The sequence below is a fragment of the Musca domestica genome, unplaced genomic scaffold (genome assembly GCF_030504385.1).
Source record: "Musca domestica strain aabys unplaced genomic scaffold, Musca_domestica.polishedcontigs.V.1.1 81, whole genome shotgun sequence".
In the NCBI taxonomy this organism is placed as follows: Eukaryota; Metazoa; Arthropoda; class Insecta; order Diptera; family Muscidae; genus Musca; species Musca domestica.
Window position 1 is genome coordinate 1,198,642 of NW_026712412.1, and position 25,244 is coordinate 1,223,885.

Sequence of the window (25,244 nt, forward strand, 5' to 3'; positions counted from 1 at the left end):
ACATTTTCTTTAACGGACAGAAGACGAAATTACAGTAAAGAAACACAACGGAACAAGTATGGAAAATATGAAAATGACTCTTCCATTTAAAAATGTGAAGAATTGGGGAATTTCCAAAACATCGCCTCATTTCAATTCCACAGAATGGAGAAAATACTTATGAAAACACTTGATAGAAAAATGTGTAATATGCGGAAAGTTAATCCGTGTTGGGAATATGCCCTATCAAAGATGACAGCAACCTCGATCATTAACAATCGATGAGGTCCCATCACCATCAACTTGAAATAATAAATATATTGACCGTCAGCGTCACAACTTGAATTAAAAATGTTCAAGTGTTTTATTTGCAAACAACAAAGGCAGAATACTTCTGAGGTTATATATTTTATTTTTTGCAAATGCGATGTTGTTGTCCGTCTTCCTCAACGGAAAGAGGGTCCGTAACTGCGGATTCAACGACTTTTCCGATCTCCAAAATTGTTTTCATCGGAGTCCTTAACTGCGGATCCAACTCGCGGGAAAGCATCAGAATCCGTAACTTCGGGGTTTTCCGTCTATCATCTATCCCGGAAAATATGCAGCCAGGACCTAATCCCATAACTGTGAGTGACCATACAACCTTGGTCGTTTAACCCTCATGTCGGCCTATTATGTTGGAGTCCGAAATCTCGGGATCCTCCACCTCTTCGAGTAAACTGATACTGAATCCTCACGGTTGTCGGGCTTGCTATCGTTACTTGGTACATGCTTGTCATGTCTATAGAAGCTCGCTTAAAGGTGGTTAGTGTATATCGGGACTGCACGCGATGTTTAACTGAATAGCACCATGCTAAGAAATGCCTCAGTCGTAAGGTCTGATTCAAATGTGAAGGTGTTCATCATTATTTGTTGCACGAGGATACTGGTAGAAGTTTTAAGCCCACTTATTCAACTCGTCCACGTCAAAGTCCAAGTTCCCATCGGTACCAAAGTTCCGAGTCTCCTTCGAGTTTTAGATCCAAACTACATTCGTCCGTAGATGACAGACTTTTTGATAATTCAACAGGCCCTCTCTTAGCCTCTTTTCCCTCCAATCAATGCGGATACTTAAATCAAGTTTGGTAGTTCAAATTCGCTGTGTCGGGTCTCCAGTACCTGTTCAGTCGGTATTGGGCCCTTGCGCTATACAAAGCCGAATATGTTCATCGATGGTAGACTTACGCTACTTACGTTTTTGCCGGTCTGCCACTTCAGCTTATGATCCGACAGTCGATCATAGTTTTGGCTCGAGTTAAAGATCTTCTCTATTTTTTCACGCCGACGAAACAGATATCGGAAAAACTGAAGGTGTCCTTTGTAGATCTACCCCTAGCAGATCCCTGCTTTTACAGACCGAGTCGTGGAGATTTAGTCCTCGGTGCCGATGTGTAAGCTAAAGTCGTTACAGTCGAGTGTCTCCCCAGGATTACCTATTGCCCATTTGGATGCGTGTGATCGGGAAATTATGTATAACAAACAATTTCACTGCCCCCTTTATTAACTAATATAATTTTATATAGAGATTTGTCGTCCCCACATTCATTGTGTTTGAGATTTTATCGAATGCTATACTGTTTACAATCTGCATATTCCTTTTTGTTACAACATAGTCCATATTGGTACAGAGTTTTCACGTAATGATACCGAGCAATATTCGGTTTTGATGATTCTAGGTACATTTTTTAAGGAATTGTTCCAAATGTGGCTTGGAATAGGTAACAATCCTTGTAGTAGAAAATTGTATTTATAGGTTCCCGTTTTGGTATTGCGTTCATATAACGTTTCAAATCAAATCAAACTTTAATTGCATTCCCCAACCGATCTCAATTTTGAATCCACATACTTTTCCACTCATAAATAAATATTAGTTTTTGGTAAACTATTCCAATGCTTGGACTCTGTCCCTACAACAAATAAAAACAACATATCACACAATAATGTGTTTTGATCCAGAGGTTTGTCCGATATTTGGCTGAGGAATAACGACCGTCTGACAAATTGACTGATACTTTTTAACTTAGCTATTACATAGAAAGATCGATTGTAATTTTCGATTTAGTCGCACTTTGGAATCGAGTTAGAAACAAGTTAAAAAGCAGTAGGTTCATCCGGGCCGAACTTTGAGTACGAATTTGGAAATTTTCAAAATATAAAATCCATTAAAAGTTCTGTTAACATTTTAAAAATACCGAATATAGCTGTTATATTGGGGTGGAGGTGGACCTACATAATCAGGTTTGTCATAATTCATTAGCATATGTATATTCGAAACTTGAAATAAACGGTGAATAATGTAGCTATATCATCTAAATACCAGATATGGGGAGGTACCGTTATATCGGAGCTGTGCGAAGACCTGGACCAGCATAGACAATTTTCTGTCACAGAATGTGGTTCCGAACTTCAAATACCAAATTTGAAACAATTTGAATAATGTCGCTAAAATCATGGAAATACCGAATATCGAGAGGCACCGTTATATGGGGCTATATAAAAGCGTGGACCTATATTTACCAACTTAACCTGCCTACTGGCAAAATAAACATGTGTGCAAAATTGTAGACTTCTATCTAAATTCGTTCGATAGCGTGATTACAACAGACAGACGGCCATCACTAAATCGACTTAGAATTTTATGCTGATCAAGAATATGTATACTTTGTTGGGTTTGACATGAGTATTTCGAGGAGTTACGAACGGAATTACAAAGTTAATATACCCTCAATGGTACGGTGGAGGGTATAATAAAATTTATTATTGTTGAGTTTTTGACTTGTTAAAGCGAAGATTATGTGTTTATCACACACTCACCACTATGCGACGCGTTTCGCCGTTGTTTAAGCGGCTCATCAGCCAAATTCGGTGTGGATGATGGCTTCCAAGGGCCGTTCTCTGCAAAGAAGTATCTATTTTTGTCCACAATCAAAAAATTGGCAAATTTGTCGAATCTTATCGCCATGTAAATTCAATTTATTGCTTGTAGGGAAGTTTTGGCGTCAGTTCTATTTAAATCTATAGCTTGGGAAAACTATTAAATCTTCATCTTGGCTGAAGAAAATCCCTTCATTTGAGTAACATTCTATGCTAATCGTGTATTGCGAATATATAAAAATTCTTGCCTGACATCGAAATACGATGAGTTTAATCTAATTTTTCCTTTTTTTCTATCTTTCCAGATTTTATAGCTAAGTTCTCTTGTTTTCGCAAAGCGTTTCACATCGTTGTTAGATTTTATCCCTAAACGCACCTCCAGTATAGAAACCAATCTCTCCGACGATTTTGTGAATTTGTTAATACTTTGTCCATTCGTTCGATTGCATGCGGTATTTCGAAAACCTTTGTATGCTTGCCTAAAATCTATATTTGACATGGACTGTGGGGTGTACTCCAATCTCAACCCAAAAAGAAGGAATGGAAGGGGAAGTTATCCGATTTGAATATCATTCAGATCTAATGATTGTGTGGTTGTTTTGTTTTTGTAATGACTTTATATTGTACCGGTTTTGTCTTTGAGGGTGCAATCTTGTCAGTCACTAAAGTTCCAGGTCATTGCATCCACGTGTTTCATGTTTAGCCAAAATAAACATTTGTTGATCCTTTTGCGTCATTTGCCTTGGCGATGGGTGACTGATTCATAGATACAAGCTTCTGACTTATATGCACTAATTCTGATAGACGTTGGCTGTCAGTGATATTGAAATAAACCCACCGGATTGCAACATGGGTACGACAATTATGTAAGGTGCCACGAAAATCACTAACGCGATGCTATTTTTCATAACACTTTCCGTACACTGTATTAACTTGAAGCTATCCGTCAAGTTATTTTCAGTAATGGGCGGAGATGGCTAAATACGACCATTAATTCTTTGTAACTCAATCAGAAATTAAATGTGGTAAATGTGGTTGTTTTCAATATGTTCTAACTTGGATGACAGTAGCATGAGATAAGAACTGATAAAAATAATTGATAGTGTTGCCTCTGTCAATAAATAATTTGTTGAAGTATGTATAGTGTAATAGATTCTACCTGCTTCTGAACTTCGACTGAAGTTCCAGGTTGACCCTGAGTTTTGCGGTTATTATTCCTTCGCCAACAACTTCTGTGCAAATAAACTTTTGAAAAAGTTCGATACCCAATCTCTGCTCTAGTCGTTCTATGACAGCACTGCTGACTTGCTTTCTGCATCTGGCGTTGTAGAAAAATGAAAACTTGTGCACGTTTTTGCTGAGGATGATCCCGTGAGTAATTTAAAAACATCTTGTTTTTAGCAACCCATTTCTGTCATTTAGACTCTATCATCCAAAAGAACTGCTTGCAGTAATCACCTTTTCACCTGTGACATCTACGGGCCGTTGTGGAAGGACCCGTCGCTGTTGATTTTTGTTCCCCTGAATCCCGAAGACTGATACTAATGATTCCAAGCAAATTCTCAAATATTTCATGAAACGCTCCATTATTTGAAACTCCTTGGAATTCATAAAACTCATGAGTGGATCGAGTTCTTTCGGCTTTATTCCCAGACCAACAATGCCAACAACGATTCATGAAGACTGTCATGAAAGTCCTCACTGATCTGCCATCGCCTGACATGTTCGGAAATTCTCTCAATTATAGCTGACAGGCAATAATTTTCGGTTATAGTTATTGTCAACATATGTTTGATTTTTACTTTAATCTTTGCAAAATGTGTAGGAATATCTTTTGTCTCCACGTGTCGCCATTATGAGCAAAACGATCTGTCTTCGATATTTTTTTACCTTGTGGGCAAGAACACGTTCAATGTTGGTTTGCGCATTAATTCGTAACTATGTAATTTCTGATTTTAAACAATAAATAGTTGTTTGATATTTGTAGCCCTATTCGGCCTTAACTTTCGTAATATATTATGCTCCCATTTTAGCAACACACTTCTAACCGTGGCAAAGTAATCTACTTTATTTGTGCTACTAATTTTGAACAATAAAGCTTATGTTCCTTCCGTCTGGCAACAAAGCCCGCATAGACATAACTTCTCCATATGCCTTTTGTTTTTTAATTTAAGATTTTTTTCGGAACAAATGTCGACATGCTGCTATTTCTGCCTCCAGTTTCTCGCCTCAGGCGATTTTATACTTCTATAGCTGTCAAATAAAGATACTTACGACAAGACCTTCAGTTCCTAATGAGTCGGAAAATATTGTCAAATCAGATGTAACTTTCCGTTTTGTGACGATTGTACAAATATTAAAAAAAATGGCCTGCTAGAGAAATCAATGGCAATCTAAAACTTACTAACGTATTTAATATATAACGATTGCGTTCTTTGTCCGAGGATTTACCCCATTCCCATATCTGTTCGATTCGACTGTCTACACATTTTCTCTCTCTCAGTCTTATAAATCGACGCTCCAATGCAAAGGATACAGGGGTTTCCATACTCAAGGATTCTGATATCTTCTGGGGTTCGTCTGCGCACTGTTATCACTACACAAAACTATTATTATTCTCTTTGACTGTTGTTTTAGGTTGAAGTGATTTTCTGCTACAGTCAACTCATGGTCACTACAAACCTCGTCTTTTTCCCAACTTAATCAATATATTTCGAACGTTTATCTTCTTTGAAAATTGAGTATGTTACGATTTCTGCAACCTGCGCTAGTTTTGAGTTCTTCGATATGAGAAGCCCCTTGGACATCCGAATCTCTTGTATCTTGTATCTCTAATATCGTCGGCTCCAAGCAGTACCTCGATCTTAATCGTATAATAAAAGTGGCAATCTGCTTGCTTCATGTTCTCTGGAATAGGCAATTCGATGGATTATGCAAAAGTCGATGTCAGTACCTGGTTGCTGTGGAACTATGCAATTCAAGCTTAAAGGAAAGCAGGCAGAAAAAGTCTTCCTGACATCACTTGTCATGTTGGTAAAACTTGCCAACATGTCATCAAATAATCGATGATATTGAATTGGATGTTTTCCTCATCTGTTCAAAATGTCTCAACTGCAGCCAGCATCTGACAGCATCCTTCAATTAAATGCACTAGAGCCCTCTATCTCCCACCAATACAGTGTGGTTGAATGTTGTAGACTGGGTCTTCAATGCTTCGTATGCTTAAATACTGTCTTTCGATAATTCGGCGTTGTTGCGTCCTTCTTGATATAAGGCACGCGTTTGATTGGTATTTTCTGACAAATATTCCAAGTATTCTAATTTCCTTTACTGCTGATGTGGATAAATTGAAATTTTTATGTGAGTTTCTTGAATAGAATCCTCGTCAGGGGAGAGGTGTAAAAAATTTTCTTTAGAATAACAATGACCCATCTGAACCAAGCGCGTGAGACTGCTGCGTCAATCGCAGAGCGCAAATATTAATCTACTCTTGGTATTTTTTAGCAGATCCATATTTTAATAGGCTTGGTCGTGTAGCCTTTGCACTCGTGCACTTTAAATGTAATGTACAATATCATTAAAAAATTATAAATCATGCAGCACAGACGTCATTGGTTTACACTTTGTTCTTCTTTATTTATCCCCTTATGCATTCCTTTCCTGATAATTGCATAATTGCATTTTATATTAGCATTCCATATTATTTAAAAAAGTGTAGAAAGATATATAACTGGATATACTATTTTAACATGCCACGTTTAACATATAATAGTCTTCAAACAAGTCAGGCAATATATGTTGAATGGATTAATAAATATTTTGTGTCTTTTTTTAGCTCAAATAAACTAAAAGAGCAACGATAAAATTTCGGAAAATTCTTGTGCATACATAATGTTTACAGTACATCGAGTAGTGACAACCGCTCAAACGGTTCCAGGGAACTCTTTCACAACTTCATCCAGTTTTTCTGCATCTGCGAATTCTTCCCATAATGAATCGGATGCCAGAAATATGTTGTCACAAAAATCCGAGAAATCGTGTAAAATAAACAACTACAATTCCGATGAAGTATCTGACTGTATAGTTGGTATAGTATCGAATTCTAGTAATAACTGCACAGATCAACACAATTTGTCATGTAAGTAAAACGCTGTTTAGGAAATATATGACTTTTTTAAGAAGTTGTCTACTCAAAATTTATTTTTATTTTTTATATTTTATTTATTTTTGCAAAAACTTAAGAAAGTTGAAGCTGCAGCCTCAAGAAAGATGCTACAACTTAATCGCCAAACAGAATTAACCAATATCCTTACCATTGGAAAAGGTTTGGCTTAGTTCTGTGAAGTTTTTTTTCTTGTTTATTTGCCTTTGACACAAACACATTTAGTTGGAAACCATTCTGTGAATATATATTTTATTTTAGTACGAATCCACTAAATATGTATTCAATAATTTTTGGAGTTCTGCTGCCACATATACACTCCAGTCCTTTTCATTGGGTTATCTTTCTTTTCTGTAACACAACTAAATTTCGTAGAAGTTACCGCTTATCTATCAAAATGGATAATGATTTTAGCGATAAATCTGAAAACTGCATCAACGATCTTCCGAATTATATTTAAAATTTTTCAATAATCAAGAAATTATGACACTTGCATTGGAAGCAACACGTATGGAAATGGACTTTGCATTGCACCAGGTGGAAGACTGCCAGGTTTATATTCCAGAAGATGAGGGAATCCATAGCCAATCCATAAAAATAAGCTGAGGAAGCATTACACGGATAACTTGAAATCATACAAAAAGTTGCATGAGTTCAATAATTGGATAAAATCAAAGTATTTTGAATGAAAAGACAAAGGAGAAAATGAAAAGAGGTTCAGAAATCTTACAACAAGGAAGGGAAGTAGATTTCACACCTATGTCGCGGTTACCTACATGCGACACAGACACATTTAAAGGTGGTTATGGAAATGGCCGACCTTCAGAGATTTGTTTTCAGCAGTTTACATTAACAACACAAAATTAAGCATTGTCGAAAAAATATTCCATTTAGCACTGAAAACACTGGAATAAGCTAGAGAAATTATTAGGCATATACCACTAACAAACGATAATTTCTTTTTGGCATGTTAAAAGAATGCGGATGAATGAAGAAATTAAAACACTGTTAAATTTGCCTACTCAAAAAAATTAATGCGCTGTTAATAACTGCATTCACACTTCGGAGATGCTTAAAGTCGATATCAGAAAATGGGACCGAACTTAATATACATTTGTTCAAAGAAATTACCTAGAGGACTCATTAAACCTCGAAGTCAGTTGGTATATAACGTTCTCCATATAAAAATATGCTCAACAAAACCAAAACTATATTTCTGAAAACATTTCATACAATTTTTTCAAATTGGTGGAAATCCACAATTCACCTTTAATTCTGAGAAGATGAAAAATCTATTAAAGTTCTTACCATGAACAACTTAGTTCATGTCACTGGCATAAGCAAATTTGTTTCCGTGACTTCAACGAAATCTTGTTTGTTAATTATGAGATGCAAATACCTAGTCTACATTGAAATCTACCACCACAAAACTAAGATGAGTCACAACTTCGAGAGGTAACATCATTATAACTCGCTGACATGAAATTCAACGTCAGTTAACCTGTAGATTTTTATTGAAATGGAAAAAGGGCCATTAATATCCACACTTGAACATCTGATGAAAACATTTGGATCAATTTTAACTCAAAAAAACAATTTGCATGGATGGTTGGAGAACCCTTACCTGGGACCATCGAATCGGACAACGAAAACAAATCCCACTACTAAATTTACCATCAAGAGATAAAGTACTTGCACATTTTTCTTTAACGGACAGAAGACGAAATTACAGTAAAGAAACACAACGGAACAAGTATGGAAAATATGAAAATGACTCTTCCATTTAAAAATGTGAAGAATTGGGGAATTTCCAAAACATCGCCTCATTTCAATTCCACAGAATGGAGAAAATACTTATGAAAACACTTGATAGAAAAATGTGTAAAATGCGGAAAGTTAATCCGTGTTGGGAATATGCCCTATCATAGATGACAGCAACCTCGATCATTAACAATCGATGAGGTCCCATCACCATCAACTTGAAATAATAAATATATTGACCGTCAGCGTCAAAGTTTGAATTAAAAATGTTCAAGTGTTTTATTTGCACACAACAAAGGCAGAATACTTCTGGAGTTATATATTTTATTTTTTGCAAATGCGATGCTGTTGTCCGTCTTCTTCAACACTATTTTTTGATTCGAAACCTAATCTGTATGAAAATAGAATCCCTACTACTCCTCTCGACTGTATTGGAATTTATACATGGTCATTCGATTCCGAAAAATAAGAATCTGCTAATTTGCCAAAAACATTTTCAAAAGAAAAACATTATTTTAAATTTAATGTCGATTTTGAAGGTTTGTCGTGTTTTTATTTGTGTTCAAATGTGCGGCTTTTGTGTTGTTGTAATCACTTATACACTCAACAAATGAACAGCGCTATTCCCAAAAAAAGGAAGAAATTGTGAATCGAGAGCGAAAGAATTTTGTTTATTATATATTAAGAATGTCAAATAATACAGCGACTAACATCATTATGAAGTTATTTCGCCAATAATCCAGATAGCGCCATAACAAGCTAACTGGAAAACCCGCTAGGTAACTAGTGATTTATCTGCTGGTAATTCATAAAGCAATATTGACGTCATGCAAACAATCATTAATAGTAGTTTATCTATTTCGTTTTTGTTGATGAAGTCCTAAGTGGATCTTGAGTTTCCTATAAACTTATGTATTTGTAATAATGCGGCGACAATGATATAGAATGTGATCCACATTCTCTTCAACATCACATGTTTCACATAATGGAGATGGCGCAGCATTCATCCTTTCAAAATTCATATTGCAGAAGGAGTGGTTTGTGACAATTCTATTTATCATTTTAATATCAGCTGGGCGGAATATGTACTATGGAACCACAGGATAGATAGAAAAGTAATGAAAGGAGCTGTTCAAGCCTCGATGTTTGTATTCGTATTCACACTCGGACCATAAATCACCAGCTATAAGGTTTACGGCATCGGAGATCTTCATTCTATTTGCGCTTTGTCCCATTTTTCCAAGCTCTTTTGGCAGCCTGATGAACAATTTCATTAAATTAAATAGAGGAATACCCCGTGATGTGATGCAGCTCTATTTCCACCAAGAGCTTTAATTCTGTCTACAAAGAAGGTTCGCTTGCGGTGATTTTTAAGGCTTTAAGGCCAGTAAGACAATCACAAAGAACGACTACTTTAGGGATCTGATTATCAATATCGTATTTCAATAAGCTCGGCTGACATTGGGGTATTTTAAAAAATGCGAGAATCCGAACCAGACCAATTGGGGAAGACTGAACCATAAGAAAAATTAATTTCAAATATTTCTTTGTCACAATGTGACCACCAAACATTTTTTGATTTGAGTTGATTTTGGGAAAACAAAAAATTAGAATTTGAACAACTATTATCCTCTTTTTGGCTAAACATTTATTTGACCTTGGAGATGTTTTGAAATGTCAAACAAGAGAAATATTATAAAATTAAAAAGTTGATAATATATAGAACGACGCATTTGCCACATGATATTTTTTTTGTTCGTTCCCACGTCTCTCACTCCCACCCTGGCGACAGAGGAGGGGGGGGGGCACCCCATACGTAGGGAGCGCGTACATACCAAAGACCGGGAATGGTGGGTTAGTGGTGCCAGCTACAGTCTAGTACATCAGCCGGTAAATTAATAGGTAAAAATAAACTATTGAGAAAGGAATTAGAGCAACACATATAACATTTATAACAAATATAAACAAATAACAGTGAAAATAATATGTTAAACAAAGACTACTGTTCAAATTGTAGACTAGGTGCCGTGAAAATGAACTTAAAGATTCTGACAACTAGTGCTCAAAGTCTCTACTGATTCCGCAAAGGGAGATGTAGATCAGGAGCCGCAAAAATGAGCTTTTTAAAATAAACAAGTTAAAAAGCAGTAAGTTCGGCCTGGCCGAACTTTGAAAACGCTCCACCATTTGAAACAAATTTGAAAATTTTCAAAAAATAAAATCCTTAAAATTTTAAAAATACTTAATATAGCCGTTATATTGGGTTCTATACGAAATGGACCTACATAGGCATTGTTTGTCATAAGCAATTACCATATTCAAATTCGAAATTTGAAATACACGGTGAATATTGTAGCTAAAATCATCAAAATGTCGTATATAGGGAGGCACCGTTATATCGGAGCTGTGCGAAGACCTGGACCAGCATAGCCAATTTTCTGTCACAAGCTGTAGCATCCATAACGAACTTCAAATACGACATGTCAAACAATTTCGGTGGGTTTTGTACCTAAATTCGTCAAAATACCGAATGTAGGAAGGTACTGATATATGAGGCCTATACGAAGACCTGGACCTGCATAGACAATTTCCTGTCATAGACTGGAGTTCCCATTACGAACTTCAAATAACAAATTTGAAACAATTCCGGTGAATAATGTCGCTAAAATCATCAAAATACCGAATATCGGAAGGTACCGTTATATGGGGGCTATACGAAGACGTGGACCTGCACCTACAAATTTCTGCCTTATGCTGTAGTACTCATTACGAACTTCAAATACCAAATTTGAAACAATTTCGGGGAATAATTTCGCTAAAATCATCAAAATACCGAACATAGGGAGGTACCGTTATATGGGGACTATACGAAGACGGGGACCTGCACAGATAATTTTCTGTCTTAGGCTCTAGTATCCATTTCGAACTTCAAATACCACATTTGAAACAATTCCGGTGGATAATGTTGCTAAAATCATCAAAATACCGAATATCGGGAGGTGCCGTTATATGGGGCTATATGAAAACGTGGACCTTCATAGCCCATTTACGAGCTTAACCTGCCTACTGGAAAAACAAAACATGTGTGCAAAATTTTAGCCTTCTATCTCAATTCGTTCGAAAGATAGCGTGATTACAACAGACGGACGGACATCGCTAAATCGTCTTAGAATTTTACGCTGATCAAGAATATATATACTTTGTTGGGTCTGACGTGAGTATTTCGAGGAATTACAAACGGAATTTCAAAGATAATATACCCTTCATAGTATGGTGGAGGGTATAAAAATAGGTAAGTGAACATATACAATCACATGTGGAGAATAGATCTTTAAATATAGTTCAACGAATTACTTAAACAAATACTATTACATAGACTATTGTAGATTACACATACGGACCTCAATGGGTTGCTGATTGCTAAATTTGTTCTTGCGAGAGATAATTTTAACGGTTCGAAATTACGAGTTCTACGAGAAGGAATATTTTAAGAAAATTCGCCAGTTATAATAATAATAAATAACGCTCTTAGCATAAACCGTCTCCTTTCAAGTAGAGGGAGATCAATTAACAGTAAACGATTTTCATATGGTGGAAGTAATTCTGAAGGATTCCAGTTAAGGCCCTGTAGAGCAAAAATCAGGAATTGATCTTGAACTGATTCGATTTTATCTGAATAGCATTTATAAAAAGAACTCCACAGAATACATCCGTACTCTGAATTGGGCGAACTAAGCTTACAAATAATCTTTTGGTGACAAAAATGAGCTTTTTAAAATAAACAAGTTAAAAACTACTACATAGACTATTGTAGATTACACATAAGGACCTCAATGGGTTGCTGATTGCGAAATTTGTTCTTGCGAGAGATAATTTTAACGGTTCGAAATTACGAGTTCTACGAGAAGGAATATTTTAAGAAACTTCACCAGTTATAATAATAATAAATAACGCTCTTAGCATAAACCGTCTCCTTTCAAGTGTAGGGAGATCAATTAACAGTAAACGATTTTCATATGGTGGAAGTAATTCTGAAGGATTCCAGTTAAGGCCCCGTAGAGCAAAAATCAGGAATTGATCTTGAACTGATTCGATTTTATCTGAATAGCATTTATAAAAAGAACTCCACAGAATACATCCGTACGCTGAATTGGGCGAACTAAGCTTACAAATAATCTTTTGGTGACATATGGATCATCGAACTCTTTAGACCAGCGTTTTATGAAACCTAATACAGATTTGACTTTATTAACACATGAGTCAATATGTAAATGCAAACGTAGTTTAGGATCTAAAATAACACCGAGGTCAGTAAAGGAATCAACATTTTCTAATTTGTATGAACCGATAAAGTAGTTAGAATGTAAAGCTTCACTTTTTAAAGCTTCATTTTTTTAAAACGAATCATTGAATATAACTTTTTGGGTAAGACCCTCCAAGTATGATGAAATCCAGCTTAACAGAGCAGTCGGAAAACCCATAGTATCAAGTTTATATAGTAAAAGATCTGTCTTTCAAAAAACCATGCTGAAAAGGCGATTTTATGCTTTTTATAAAATGTGACATTCGAAGTGAGACTAAGAGTTCAAAAAGTTTAGGAACGACACTTAATTTAGCAATACATCTATAGATACCTATGAAACGTCTATTGCCTGATTTATGAAGTGGAATAACAAAACTCGATCTCCAGAAGCTTGGAAAATAACCTATTTTCAATGAGTAATTAAATATTTTAGGCAAAGATAAGTATAATTCTCTAGCACAAGATTTTAAAATATAGGTTGGAATACCGTCAGGGCCAGGGGAAAATGAGGAGCGTAATGTATTTAAACCCTTTGAGACTTCGTCTTCGGTTAAGATAATGCAGGAAAAGTGATTCAATGTAGTGGTATGAATTGTAGTGGTATGAATTTCAAAAGTAACTATGAGTCTGTCTCGCTTCCTTCTCCATGTTACTAACAAATGCACAAAGACATAATACCCTTACCACTATGTGGTGTAGGGTATAAATATTTGAAGAAAGTAAAGTTTTTGATTAAACTCGTATTTTAAAGTGTTTTCGCAAAATCTAATATTTGTGTTTAATCATCCGTAGACTTTATTTTTCATTTTTGTTTGCTTTGCTCTTCGAAGCTTTGTTTTTGTTTTACTTTGACGTTTGTACTTTATTCGTCTTGTGTTACGTTCTACTAAATTTCGTTCTTCCTGAGCATACTTTCAGGCATTTATTTAAATTATAATAACAATTCCGTTCACACAGTTCTAAATTAAACTCTGTCGTTTATACCTAAAGCTAATACTCATATTTCTTTTTGTAACTGTTGATAATGGCTTGCTCTTATAAGGATTGTAATATTAAAAACGTTTCTGAACACCTGATCACGTGTTATTTATTTGATAACTATATGCATCTTAAATGCGCTGGTTTTAATGGCAGACTATTCGACATTATCACTGATAAATCTAAATAACTCCGCTGGTCCTGTTTGGATTGTAGAGATTTAGAGATAAATTTATATCGTCTTTTGAAGGACACCAAATCTGAAATTCTAAACCTTAAAATAAGTTTTAACTCTGTATCACAAAATTGCGATACCTTTGAATTTTTAGATGTTTCTCCTAAAAGGAACAAGTCCGCTAGCGTTGTTAGTACTCTTGGTTCCACTAGTTCAGGCCCTGATAACTTAATAAGTTTAAATTCTCCTACTGTGATTAACCCCCTTCTGAGAATTATACTTAATGCAGTAGCGACTCACATCCGGCTGTTACTGCACCGAACGTTAGTTCTTGCACTGAATTGAATAAAACCTCATCAACGTCATTTGCACAAAATATCCCCAATCCACCTACTATCATAGTAAATTATACACATTTAAATCCTACAGTTGCTCTAAATGAAGACTTTAATCAACCGCTATCTAATCAGTTAATTGTTGTTGCGCCTCATAAAACTGTGTTTTTATCTAGGCTGCACCCGAATACTTCAACTGATGCTATTCGTAACTACGTGAAATCTAAATAACCGATCTGTCAGATAACTATACAAATGTATTCAAATTTAGTTCCTCTCAACGACGTGAAATTTCCTCTTTTAAAATAAACGTGCCTTAAAAGTATTAAATAATATTGTCAGCAACTCGTTTTGGCTTATCTTCCTAATGTTTCTTGGGTCTCGGTGATAATAAAATAGATAATGACCCTTAACCAGTTGTACTCGACGCTTTTTGGGATAAGATTTATGAACTTTGTTTATACCAAATAAATTTTATACTCAATGATTAAAAATGACTCCTAGATTTAATTTTCTCATCTTCCCTAAATATTTCGCTTTGTAGAAGTCCTCCATTTGTAATTCCTGAGGATACATATCATCCAACGCTCATTTTAAACCTTGAATTAAGGAACACTCTGTCCAATATTACCGTTATTAATACTTTATCTAGTAGGCGAAATTTTGTGAAGGCCAATATACCCCTACTACGCTCTCTCTTATTAGGTTCTATGTAGTGCATCAGTGGCGATATTGATTCATGTGTTTCTAAATATTATTAACAGCTCAACTTCGCTCTAACTAGTTCCGTACCAATAGCAAAATGATAAGTTGACCAAGGCCCTGCTTGGTTTACACCTACACTAAGACGTGTACGCAATATAAAAAATAGACTTTTCAAAAAATCTAACACTACCGTAAATTATTCAAAATATTCCATGGCAAGAAACAGATATAATTCGGAAAACTCCAAATGTTATTCTCAGCATTTAGCCCAAATGCGGCAGAATTTATTAAACAATCTTAAGAATTTCTTTAAATTTGTAAACTCCTAAAGGAGCGCTCAGAAATTTCCCTCCAGTATGAAACTTGGTAGTAAAGAGTTTTCAGACAATCTTGAAATTGCAAATTTATATGCTGACTTGAGGATCTCCATAGAATCACTTTCTGAGTTGATTTATGTATGTCTGTCCGTCCGTCCGTCCGTCTTTCCATATATTCTTGAGAACAAAATGCAGGTCACATTTATTATCCGATTGAGATGAAGTTTGGCTCAAGGACGAACCCTATTGAAATTGGTAAAAATTTAGCTCCCATATATAGCTTTTTGCTTTTAATTGTGCACCAAACGTGTAATATCAGCCCGAATAGTATGGAATTTTGCACATACAACCAAATTAGGCCTGAAAATTAGTATGCCAAATAAGAATGAAATCATTATCAGATATATCTATGGCTCCCATATATATTGTTCATCCGATTTGTTATTTTTGTCCTCCACAGCCGTAATATGCACTATGTAACAACAATATTTGGGGAAATATATCAAATAATACCTTTGCTAAGTTCTATCGAGATCGGTTCAGATTTGGATATCGCTCCCATACTTACCTTCGTCCAATTTACCTTTTATTGTGCACCAAACTTGTAATATTTGCCCAAATGGGATGGAATTTGGCACATACGACCGATTGAGTCTAGAAGCTAGTATGCCAAATTTGGTGAAGATCGGTTCAGATATAACTATAGCTCCCATATATATCGTTCATCCGATTTGTTACCCACAGCCGTAATATGCACTCCGTAACAACGATATTCAGGGAAATATATCAAATACAGCTCAGGAATTTCTTTGCAAATTTTATCGAGATCGGTTCAGATTTGGATATAGCTCCAATATATATCTTTATTTGATTTCAAATTAATTTTGCACCAAATGGGCAGTACAAGTCCGAATTTAAAAGATACAAATGCTCCGGCGTATATAGTCCTTTGATCTTTAAATAATAATTATAATCATAGCGTGTATAATTAAATTCTCCCATAAAAACTTTTAATTGTTATGTGGAGCTCTGTAACGTGCTGATTTCATCACGTACATTTATACGAACAGACAACCGCACCTATTACACAATGGGAACTACAACAGCGGCCACTGCAAGTGAGAACAACAACAGCGGCCACTGCAAGTGCGACGCTAACAGCACCAAACAACCACCACCACAACCATGCACACACGACTCGGTCATACGCAGTCAGCAAGGCGACAACAGCACTAGCCAGCAAACGCAGCATTCATTGGGCGCGTGGTGAACAAAGTACTTTTCGGTGGTGTGCTGTTCACAGCGTAAGGCTAAAAATTCGCAATGACTTGGTTGAACCGGTCACATATAGCGTTCGGTTTGAGGTGCGATGAAGCAAGGCTCGCTACTGCAGGAGCTTGCCAAAGGGTAGCTAGTGATTTTTCTAAAGATCATCGGCCGTCCTCCGAATAATAAAAGCGTTAGTCGGGAATACTTTTCCAAGACTGGCTCTCATTAATTTGAGTGGCTGGTAATTCATTTACACAGGAGTCTCGGCTCGCTGTTCCACTGGAGCTTCGGCTCGCTGTTCCACAGGAACTTCGGTTCGCTGTTCCACAGGAGTTTCGGCTCGCTGTTCCACAGGAGCTTCGGCTCGCTGTTCCACAGGAACTTCGGTTCGCTGTTCCACAGGAGTTTCGGTTCGCTGTTCCACAGGAGATTCGGTTCGCAGTTCCACAGGAACTTCGGTTCGCTGTTCCACAGGAGTTTCGGTTCGCTGTTCCACAGGAGCTTCGGCTCGCTGTTCCACAGGAACTTCGGTTCGCTGTTCCACAGGAGTTTCGGCTCGCTGTTCAACAGGAGCTTCGGCTCGCTGTTCCACAGGAACTTCGGTTCGCTGTTCCACAGGAGCTTCGGCTCGCTGTTCCACAGGATTTTCGGCTCGCTGTTCCACAAGAGCTTCGGCTCGCTGTTCCACAGGAACTTCGGTTCGCTGTTCCACAGGAGCTTCGGCTCGCTGTTCCACAGGAACTTCGGTTCGCTGTTCCACAGGAGCTTGGTTGGTTGGTAGTGGAGTAGACGTAGTTAGATAATCGTAGCTAGGCTAGTTACCTCGCCCCTGTAGCCGACCCAAATAAAAAGAACCCGAGCTGCCGAACGAGCCACGATCTATCTACACAGCGTAACGCATCGGTTGCCGAATCTACCTTCAACGAGCTGCCCAACCAGTTGCCGAACGCATCGTCTGCCGAATCTACCCTCGACGAGCTGCCCAACCAGTACGAATGTCAATCCGCTCACGAAGACCTGGACAGCTGATCTCGATTACCTCCAAATCGTCAACAACAATCATCACCCGAACACAATCATCGTAATTCCTGATCGTCGACAACCGACGATCACAAGTTCCCGATTACCTTCAAATCGTCAACAACAGTCATCACCCGAACACAATCATCGTAATTCCCGATCGTCGAAAACCGAAGACTACAAGTTCCCGATTACCGTCAAATCGTCAACAGAACGCATCACCCGAACACAATCATCGTAATTCCTGATCGTCGACAACCGGCGACCACAAGTTCCCGATTACCTTCAAATCGTCAACGACCACAAGTTTCCTGTTACCGTCAAATCGTCACCAGAACGCGTCACCCGATCACAATCATCGTAATTCCTGATCGTCGACAACCGACGAACACAAGTTCCCGATTACCTTCAAATCGTCAACGTAAGCGTCACCCGAACGCAACACCGTAATTCCCGATCTTCCCCACAATCAACCTCCTACGGTCACCCCCGAGTATCCGATCACCTTCAAGTCGTCGAATAATCACACCTCACATCAACCACCCGAGTACTCATTGTGTACACCCGACATCATCGTTCTCGATTGTCCACGAGTCGTACACCCTCCTGCCTACGATACGAGTAAAACAACAAATTCCCGATCATCAACTAAGCATCAGTACCTTGAAATCACGAACATCTCCGAAGTCCATTTGCCATCCTATATTCCATATTTATCTTATCGTATTTCAACCCGAGTTGATTGTAATTTAGAATTAAAGATCAATAAAACATCCGATTTTTACCCCCAGGAAAGGGAGAAATCTACTCTTATTATTTCATAAGGTATAGTGGGTCCTTATGGAGACCCTGGATACAGCTGAGCTTACCTCAGCCGACGAGAAAACCACGCTACAAATGGCGCCCGAGCAGGGACCTGATTCGAAATCGCACTGCGGCAAAACCGAAACATCCGCCAACGAGGACGAGTCAAGTCGGAAATGCGATAAGAAATTGAAACCCGAATCCCTAGGATGGATCTATCTGCTGAAAAGAGAACAACTTATAGAACAGTGCCAGGCGGCAAGTATACAGACAGAAGGATATACTGTCGAGTACCTAAGGAGGCAACTGGCGGACTTCGTGAGGAAAAAGCGATTGAGGAATCCGACCGAGAATTTATTACGGGATTTGGAAAATGAGCTCAAGGCAGAAGAGAAAACAGTCGTCACTCAAGAGTGTCTGCAGATTCCCGAACGACCTCCTCGCCGGGAGAGTTGTGATTCCGAGACCATGACTATGGTACAGCGATGGAACTTAAAATTTACAGGCGAAGGAGATCTATCCGAGTTTTTGGAAAGACTAGAGGAGTTGGTCGAGTGCTACCGAATACCCCATGACCGACTCGTATCCACCCTGCCCTGTATCCTGGAAGGTAACGCACTCAAATGGTATAGAGTCAAGAAGGGGGATATCACGACCTGGAAGTCGTTCCGAACGGAGGCCGAAAAATTGTTCTAGTCGAAACGGCATTTAACACAACTTGAACACTCATTCTATAACCGGCGACAGTTCAATCGGAAAAAGCAAAGGATTTCATACTTCAAATGCTGACCATGGCAAAGCAACATCCTACCCTACGACTGATGGACCACCTAGATCGGATTTACGACGGCCTTCGACCCGAATACCGCCATTACGTTCGTCGGAATGACTTCCAGACCTTGGACGAATTATTGTCTTTGGTGGACGACTTCGAGCTTTTAAAGAAAGACGAGGCTCGTGTTGAACGTCCACATACCTCCCACATGGTATCACAGACTTCGGAAGGATATAATAGCTTAACGCATTGTTGGCGATGCAAAAAGAAGGGTCATACACGCTACACATGCCAAGGGAAGAGGAAATTGTTTTGTTCGCATTGTGGAAAGGAAGGTATTCTGACCCGAGATTGCGAGTGCCAAGTAAACCCGACCGTCGACACCGATCATCATGGGAGATATTACATTTGGGTCTTCCTCAATGGAAGGGGGTTGTGGGCTCTCGTGGATACCGGAGCTTCGCTCACCTACATCGATTGCTCGGTCGGTAAATTCTTGGATATAGAAAGGGTTCAACCGATCGCGGTTACCCGAAGAGTGCAGCTTGCCGACCAACAAATGGCGGTGACAATTACATTTAATAACGAGGCAACTGCCGTTGAGGCAACAGTGCTACCTACCTTGGCTGAACCCGTCGTGCTGGGAATGGACTTTCTGCTAAAACGAGGACTAGATATCGCCTTAGATGGGAAGATTGTCCCTAAGACAGCGATCAGCGATCGCTCCGGGTTACATTATCTCCACAGCCTGACTAGTAGAGAATTTTTGTCCTGCGAAGGGAACAAAGAACTGGAGAGCTTACTACAATACCATCAAAAAATGTTTGAGAAAAGCAAGGGCCTGTGTAACAGAGGTGAACACCCCATCCGACTCAAACACGATAAACCAATTAAACGACGATATATGCCTCGGAATCCGGCAATGATGGCGATCATAAACGAAGTAATAGACACATTGCTCGCCGAAGACAGTCCCTATAGCTCGCCAATCGTATTAGCTCGAAAGAAGCTTGGGGGATGGAGGATGTGCATCGATTACCGTCAGCTGAACGCGGCCAGCGAACCCGACGCATACCCATTGCCACAGATAAATGCAATTTTGGATCAGCTGAAGGAGGCCCGATTTATTTCCTCTCTCGATCTCAAAAGTGGATATTGGCAGATACCCTTGGAGAAGGCCTCCAGACCTTACACGGCATTCGCCGTTCCCGGTCGGGGTCTGTTTCAGTGGAAGGTAATGCCGTTCGGCTTACATTCCGCCCCGGCAACATTCCAGCGAACACTCGACTCGATCATTGGGGCCGATCTCCATCCTTTAGTTTTTGTTGATCTAGACGATATCATCGTCTTGGGCCGAAACTTTGCCGAACACCTACGAGTATTGGACGAAGTGTTACGGCGACTCGAGGGAGCCGAGATGCGCATTAACATCGAGAAATGTAATTTCGTACGAACAAGCATCAGATATTTGGGCCACGTAGTTACACCAGAGGGAATCCGAACCGATCCAGAGAAGGTCGAAGCGGTGAGGAATCTTCCCGCCCGCACCAACCTAAAAGAACTTCGTCGAATCCTCGGGGTGGCGTCGTGGTAAAGACGGTTTGTGCCGAATTTTTCGACCCTTGTCGGCCCTCTCAACACCTTGCTAAAAAAAGGGATTAAATGGACATGGGAAGCCGAACAAAAGTCATCGTTCGACAAGCTGAAGCAGGTACTTACCGAGGCTCCGGTGTTATGTTGCCCCGATTTCACCCACCCTTTCTTTCTACAAACCGACGCAAGTCAGGAGGGATTGGGGCGGTATTGTTCCAACGACATGACGATCACGAGGCGGTTGTGGCTTACGCGAGTAGGACCCTGTCGGACTTAGAATGGAAGTATTCAACGACAGAAAAGTAGTGTCTAGCAATCCTCTGGGGAATTAGGAAAATGAGACCCTACCTCGAGGGGTACCACTCTACGGTCATAACCGATCACCATTCTTTAAAGTGGTTGCACTCGTTACAAAATCCATCGGGAAGGCTGGCGCGATGGTCCCTGGAATTACAACAGTATGACTTTGACATCGAGTATCGAAAAGGGAGCCTTAATGTCGTAGCCGAAGCCCTTTCTCTCAGGAATTACAAATGGAGGACTTCTACAAAGCGAAATATTTAGGGAAGATGAGAAAATTAAATCTAGGAGTCATTTTTAATCATTGAGTATAAAATGTATTTGGTATAAACAAAGTTCATAAATCTTATCCCAAAAAGCGTCGAGTACAACTAGTTAAGGGTCATTATCTATTTTATTATCACCGAGACCCAAGAAACATTAGGAAGATAAGGCACCATCGGGCCAAAACGAGTTGCTGACAATATTATTTAATACTTTGTAAGGCACGTTTATTTTAAAAGAGGAAATTTCACGTCGTTGAGAGGAACTAAATTTGAATACATTTGTATAGTTATCTGACAGATCGGTTATTTAGATTTCACGTAGTTACGAATAGCATCAGTTGAAGTATTCGGGTGCAGCCTAGATAAAAACACAGTTTTATGAGGCGCAACAACAATTAACTGATTAGAAAGCGGTTGATTAAAGTCTTCATTTAGAGCAACTGTAGGATTTAAATGTGTATAATTTACTATGATAGTAGGTGGATTGGGGATATTTTGTGCAAATGACGTTGATGAGGTTTTATTCAATTCAGTGGAAGAACTAACGTTCGGTGCAGTAACAGCCGGATGTGAGTCGCTACTGCATTAAGTATAGTTCTCAGAAGGGGGGTTAATCAAGGGCCTGAACTAGTGGAACCAAGAGTACTAACAACGCTAGCGGACTTGTTCCTTTTAGGAGAAACATCTAAAAATTCAAAGGTATCGAAATTTTGTGATACAGAGTTAAAACTTATTTTAAGGTTTAGAATTTCAGATTTGGTGTCCTTCAAAAGACGATATAAATTTATCTCTAAATCTCTACAATCCAAACAGGACCAGCGGAGTTATTTAGATTTATCAGTGATAATGTCGAATAGTCTGCCATTAAAACCAGCGCATTTAAGATGCATATAGTTATCAACTAAATAACACGTGATCAGATGTTCAGAAACGTTTTTAATATTACAATCCTTATAAGAGCAAGCCATTATCAACATTTACAAAAAGAAATATGAGTATTAGCTTTAGGTATAAACGACAGAGTTTAATTTAGAACTGTGTGAACGGAATTGTTATTATAATTTAAATAAATGCCTGAAAGTATGCTCAGGAAGAACGAAATTTAGTAGAACGTAACACAAGACGAATAAAGGACAAACGTCAAAGTAAAACAAAAACAAAGCTTCGAAGAGCAAAGCAAACAAAAATGAAAAATAAAGTCTACGGATGATTAAACACAAATATTAGATTTTGCGAAAACACTTTAAAATACGAGTTTAATCAAAAAATTTACTTTCTTCAAATATTTATACCCTACACCACATAGTGGTAAGGGTATTATGTCTTTGTGCATTTGTTAGTAACATGGAGAAGGAAGCGAGATAGACTCATAGTTACTTTTGAGGATCTCCATAGAATCACTTTCTGAGTTGATTTATGTATGTCTGTCCGTCCGTCCGTCCGTCTATCCATATATTCTTGAGAACAAAATGCAGGTCACATTTATTATCCGATTGAGATGAAGTTTGGCTCAAGGACGAACCCTATTGAAATTGGTAAAAATTTAGCTCCCATATATAGCTTTTTGCTTTTTATTGTGCACCAAACGTGTAATATCAGCCCGAATAGTATGGAATTTTGCACATACAACCAAATTAGGCCTGAAAATTAGTATGCCAAATAAGAATGAAATCATTATCAGATATATCTATGGCTCCCATATATATTGTTCATCCGATTTGTTATTTTTGTCCTCCACAGCCGTAATATGCACTATGTAACAACAATATTTGGGGAAATATATCAAATAATACCTTTGCTAAGTTCTATCGAGATCGGTTCAGATTTGGATATCGCTCCCATACTTACCTTCGTCCAATTTACCTTTTATTGTGCACCAAACTTGTAATATTTGCCCAAACGGGATGGAATTTGGCACATACGACCGATTGAGTCTAGAAGCTAGTATGCCAAATTTGGTGAAGATCGGTTCAGATATAACTATAGCTCCCATATATATCGTTCATCCGATTTGTTATGTCGTAATATGCACTCCGTAACAACGATATTCAGGGAAATATATCAAATACAGCTCAGGAATTTCTTTGCAAATTTTATCGAGATCGGTTCAGATTTGGATATAGCTCCAATATATATCTTTATTTGATTTCAAATTAATTTTGCACCAAATGGGCAGTACAAGTCCGAATTTAAAAGATACAAATGCTCCGGCGTATATAGTCCTTTGATCTTTAAACAATAATTATAATCATAGCGTGTATAATTAAATTCTCCCATAAAAACTTTTAATTGTTATGTGGAGCTCTGTAACGTGCTGATTTCATCACGTACATTTATACGAACAGACAACCGCACCTATTACACAATGGGAACTACAACAGCGGCCACTGCAAGTGAGAACAACAACAGCGGCCACTGCAAGTGCGACGCTAACAGCACCAAACAACCACCACCACAACCATGCACACACGACTCGGTCATACGCAGTCAGCAAGGCGACAACAGCACTAGCCAGCAAACGCAGCATTCATTGGGCGCGTGGTGAACAAAGTACTTTTCGGTGGTGTGCTGTTCACAGCGTAAGGCTAAAAATTCGCAATGACTTGGTTGAACCGGTCACATATAGCGTTCGGTTTGAGGTGCGATGAAGCAAGGCTCGCTACTGCAGGAGCTTGCCAAAGGGTAGCTAGTGATTTTTCTAAAGATCATCGGCCGTCCTCCGAATAATAAAAGCGTTAGTCGGGAATACTTTTCCAAGACTGGCTCTCATTAATTTGAGTGGCAGGTAATTCATTTACACAGGAGTCTCGGCTCGCTGTTCCACAGGAGCTTCGGCTCGCTGTTCCACAGGAACTTCGGTTCGCTGTTCCACAGGAGTTTCGGCTCGCTGTTCCACAGGAGCTTCGGCTCGCTGTTCCACAGGAACTTCGGTTCGCTGTTCCACAGGAGTTTCGGTTCGCTGTTCCACAGGAGCTTCGGTTCGCAGTTCCACAGGAACTTCGGTTCGCTGTTCCACAGGAGTTTCGGTTCGCTGTTCCACAGGAGCTTCGGCTCGCTGTTCCACAGGAACTTCGGTTCGCTGTTCCACAGGAGTTTCGGCTCGCTGTTCAACAGGAGCTTCGGCTCGCTGTTCCACAGGAACTTCGGTTCGCTGTTCCACAGGAGCTTCGGCTCGCTGTTCCACAGGATTTTCGGCTCGCTGTTCCACAAGAGCTTCGGCTCGCTGTTCCACAGGAACTTCGGTTCGCTGTTCCACAGGAGCTTCGGCTCGCTGTTCCACAGGAACTTCGGTTCGCTGTTCAACAGGAGCTTGGTTGGTTGGTAGTGGAGTAGACGTAGTTAGATAATCGTAGCTAGGCTAGTTACCTCGCCCCTGTAGCCGACCCAAATAAAAATAACCCGAGCTGCCGAACGAGCCACGATCCATCTACACAGCGTAACGCATCGGTTGCCGAATCTACCTTCAACGAGCTGCCCAACCAGTTGCCGAACGCATCGTCTGCCAAATCTACCCTCGACGAGCTGCCCAACCAGTACGAATGTCAATCCGCTCACGAAGACCTGGACAGCTGATCTCGATTACCTCCAA

General features: G+C 38.9%; 1 protein-coding gene across 6 annotated transcripts in view; it reads left to right on the forward strand.

Annotated features, from left to right (window-relative positions):
- LOC101892885 (putative FERM domain-containing protein FRMD8P1) overlaps window positions 1-25,244 on the forward strand; it is a 1,829,920-nt gene that overhangs the window by 204,275 nt on the left and 1,600,401 nt on the right. For all 6 annotated transcript variants that reach the window (XR_009344135.1, XR_009344136.1, XM_059131212.1 and 3 more), the window contains exon 5: window positions 6,728-7,030. Coding sequence is in view for 4 of the 6 variants with exons in the window: in XM_059131212.1 (XP_058987195.1) it covers window positions 6,784-7,030 (247 nt within the window). In the remaining 2 variants the exon portion in view is untranslated. The remainder of the gene's footprint in view (window positions 1-6,727; window positions 7,031-25,244) is intronic.